We start from the raw sequence: 4,008 nt of genomic DNA, 5'->3' as shown, positions 1-4,008 counted from the left end.
ATGGGTTCCGATCGTGATGTTGAGCCTGATGCTGAAGCATCTGCCCCTCAGGACACCAATGTTCCTCAAGAAACCCCAATTCCATAAAACCCCGAGGTTGAGGAAGTGATCGCAGAAGATGTCGTTCCTTCTGAAACTACTACATCTCCTTCATCTTCAAAGAAGGGTGATCAAGAGTATGTTTCCTCTAAAGAAATCCAATCTGATGAACCTGTTCAGGTACCTGTTCAGGACATCTCTAATGGCGATGATTCTGATGATGATGAAGTTCCTCTATCTGAGACACTTCCAGAAAGTGTTGCTGCTCGTTTGAAAAGGAAAAGAAGGACCACTACAAGTGAAGAAGACCAAGCCTTCTCCTACTACCCATAAGTCCAAGAAGAAGGATGTGAAGAAGAAGAAGAAGGCCCTTAGAAAAGCAAGAGTGAGAAGAAGAAGAAGGCCCTTGTTATTGTTTTTGAGTCTGACTCAGATGTTGAAGCAGATGTCCCAAACATCGTGCCTGCTGAGAAAAAGAAGTTTGCTGGAAGGCGTATTCCAAAGAATGTTCCTGATGCCCCTCTTGACAATGTCTCCTTCCATTCTGAAAAAAATGTTCTCAAGTGGAAGTATGTCTATCAAAGGAGACTTGCCATTGAAAGGGAGGTTGGATCTGATGTGTGTGAGTGCAAGGAGGTTATGACACTCATTGAGAAGGCTGGGCTAATGAAGATTGTTCTACAGGTTGGAAGTTGTTTTGAGAAGCTTGTCAAGGAATTTGTGTGAATTTGTCTGTGGAAGTGGGACTTCCTGAGAGTGATGAATACAGGAAGGTGTATGTCAGGGCAAAACGTGTGATGTTTTCTCCTGATGTGATCAACAAGGCACTTGGAAGAAGTGTTGCTGCAGTTGTTGATGAAGAGTCATCCTTGGATGTAGTTGCCAAGGAACTCACTGCTGGGAAGGTTCAGAAATGGCCCAAGAAGAAGCTTTTGTCCACTGGGAATCTCAGTGTGAAGTATGCAATCCTTAACAGGATTGGTACTGTGAATTGGGTCCCTACCCAACATACCTCTGCCATCTCTGCCACTCTTGCCAGGTTAATTTACAAGATTGGTAATATGATTTCTGTTGATTTTGGTACTTTTGTGTTTGAGCAGACCTTGAAGCATGCAGAGACATGTACTGTGAAGTTGCCTATCTCTTTTCCATCTCTGATCACAGAGATCATTATGCAACAACATCTCAAGATTGGCAGGGATGATGAGGAGGCTATGCCCAAAGGTGGTCCTATCAGTTTGGACCATCGTTTGCTTTATGGGCCTCATGTCGCAGACATTGCTGTGCCATCCAGCAGGACATTTGCATCTGCTCCTGTGAGCAAGGCTGGAAGAAGGGTTGTTATTGATGAATTGCAGGCTGTGTCTAAGGCTCTTCAAGAGACTATCACTACAAGCACTGCAAGGAAGGCCAAGGTGGATGAGTTGTTGCTCAAGCTTCAAGAGGAAGAGGACCAAGAGGGTGAGACAAGTGCTACCCCTGCTGCTGCTGCAGATACAAGCACTGATGAAGAGGAAGGATCTGATGAGAATGGAGAAGAAACTACGGAGGAATCCAGTTCTGATGATTAAGCATTGTTGCATTTTCCTGCTATTTTTTTTTCTGTTTGACTGTATTTGAGCACCCTTTGCCAAATTTGTGTTAAAAAGGGGGAGTAGCTACTGGTATGATTTGGTCTGTACTAATCTGAAGCCTACACTCAAGAATTCAAGACTACGTTGTGTATTGTTTGTTTCTGTGGAAGACGAGTGTGTTTGTGCTGTTCTCCAAGTTGTTGCTACTGCTAGTTAGTTAGCTTGTGATTGTTACTAGTTATCTGCTAGTTTTATTACTGTGATGTGTTCATCAGAAAGCTGTCAAGGATGTGTTATTTGTTTGTGTGTTGTGGGCTGCACTATTTGAGGGGGAGTTCCGCTACTAAGGGGGAGCTATGTGTATCTTCTCAGTTACTCAAGTTGTTTTAGACAAAATTTGACAAAGGGGGAGATTGTTGTTACTTTTAGTTGTCTAGCATTTTGTCCAAAATAACCTGATGTCGAAGCAGATGTTGTGACATCTGCATTTGTGTAGCACAGGACATCAGTCCATGACTTGGAGTGCTTATATGTGCCCTGGAAATCTGGTGAAGATTTTACTGTGGTTACTTACGGTTTAAGTACCTGATTTATGATTGTTTAATGTGGGCTGGTTTAATTGTTGGAATAATCTTTGATTGAGGATAGGTTCCTATATGTGTTTATGGTGATTGACTTGTAAACACAATCAACATTTATGGAAGATTGCGTTGAGATTTGTTGTTGTTGGGATACTGCTTCAGCTCTTGGAAAACCCTAGTGTGCCTGTTGAAGCTTATATATATTGAAGACCTAAAACGTGAAGAAGACTTAAGCTATTGAGAGAAATAGATCAAGTGTTTTAGGGTTGTTATTTGTGCTAGTCCTTGTTTTTCATTGTGAACAAACCTTGCTCATTGATTCTATAAGGCAAGGTTGTGTTATTTGTTCTTGAGTGTTAATACTCTGCTTGTTGTTGTTCTTACCAATCACTGTAAGACCTGAATTTTCAGAGCAAGCTAGTTTCCGACTCACGCGTAGAATCAGTGTAAGCGTGACAGGAGTTCGATATTTGAGAAAGATTAATGAAGAAGAAAGTTCAGGAATTGCTTGAGGAATGTTGCGTAGTCTTTTTCGGAGTTAGTGCGAGTCGTCTGCACACTTGCCTTATGGCGAGCGTGTGCGGAATAGGCTATTTCGCTTTTAAAGCAACGTTTTGAGTGAGATTTCTAATCTTTGGGAAATTTAAAGATTCTCTTTATTTTTCCATCGACCAGCGTTTCATTTCGGAACTCTGGACTGTACGCACGATAGGTTTCACTTTTCGGATGTCCGCCGACGCTAATTTCTTTGCTTCGAAACCCTAGATTCGAGCGATGGATGAAGACTTTTTCTTTTCGGGACTTCTAACGAAGTTTCCGTCTGCGCAGCCAGATTTGTTTCGACGTTTCCAATCTTTCTTCAGAAGGAAGTTTTGTCGTTTGAGCATCACAGCAAAAAGTAGTTTTTCGGGACAGATTAACTTACACCGCCTTTGGGATTTTAGATATCGTTTTTCCCAAATCATAGATAATTGTTTTGAGCTCGGGAATTCTGACGCCAGAATCTCTCTTAGAATTCCTCGGTGAACGTGCTGCAAAAATCGGAATCGCGAAATTTTCATTTTCCCGTGATTTCACCCGCCTATAAATAGCTCGAAAAAGCAAAATCTTGCCATTTTCTTTCCTCCAAGGCCGCGAGTTCTAGGGAGCAAGGGAGAAGAAGATTTTTCGCGAAAACTTGACCAATCTTCGTGCAGTTCGTCCCTACTTCTAGGTATCGAGGTAACTAGCATGAATCCTACCTCTGATTACTGTTTCTGTTGCGTTTCTGAAGTCGTTTCTGTGCTCACAGTTTTGAGCTTTTTCTAAAATGGTCTGATTTCTTCGATTTCTTGGTTGGGTTATGTTCCTTACGTTCCCATGAGCCTTAAACCTCTGTCAGTAATCGCCGATTGTGATTCAGTTGTCCAGGATCTGAAAAACTGTTTCAAAACCTTTTTGTCTCACATTTCGAAACTTTATTGTCGAAAAGTCATAATCTGACTTCGTGCCTTTAGGATTTGTTGTCACGGATGTCATGAGGATCATTGCTGTCAAATTTGTTTTCTGAACTGATAACTTTGAAGTTTTGAGCCTTTATTTTGGACCAAAATGCCCCTGGATAGCCGTATTTCGACCCGATTGTCCGAAAATTGTTTTGACAGTTTCTTTGCCTTAGTTTTACTCTAAAACTACCTTGTGAATTGATTTAGATCGAAGAAAAAGTTCGAAAACCCTATTTTCCATAGTGGCCGAAACCTATTTGCTTGGGTACCGTGTCCAAAAATAATTTTTGGGTCTCATTGACCTGAGCCTTTGCGTAGCTCTTTCAATTG

The 4,008-nt window shown here is 41.6% G+C and overlaps 1 protein-coding gene across 1 annotated transcript; it reads left to right on the top strand.

Moving 5' to 3' along the window:
• The first annotated feature begins 836 nt into the window (after positions 1-836).
• Positions 837-1,610, top strand: LOC130736081 (uncharacterized). The gene has a single exon (XM_057587932.1). It carries the CDS (start codon positions 837-839, stop codon positions 1,608-1,610), a length of 774 nt encoding a protein of 257 aa, XP_057443915.1.
• Positions 1,611-4,008: the final 2,398 nt, after the last annotated feature.

This window comes from Lotus japonicus, chromosome 2 (genome assembly GCF_012489685.1).
Source record: "Lotus japonicus ecotype B-129 chromosome 2, LjGifu_v1.2".
Taxonomy (NCBI): Eukaryota; Viridiplantae; Streptophyta; class Magnoliopsida; order Fabales; family Fabaceae; genus Lotus; species Lotus japonicus.
Note: the sequence above shows the minus strand (reverse complement) of the source record. Positions and strands in the feature narration are given on the sequence as shown.

Bases quoted from the DNA above. Each gene is read 5' to 3' on its own strand.
- LOC130736081 (XM_057587932.1), top strand. From the start codon at position 837: ATGTTTTCTCCTGATGTGATCAACAAGGCACTTGGAAGAAGTGTTGCT.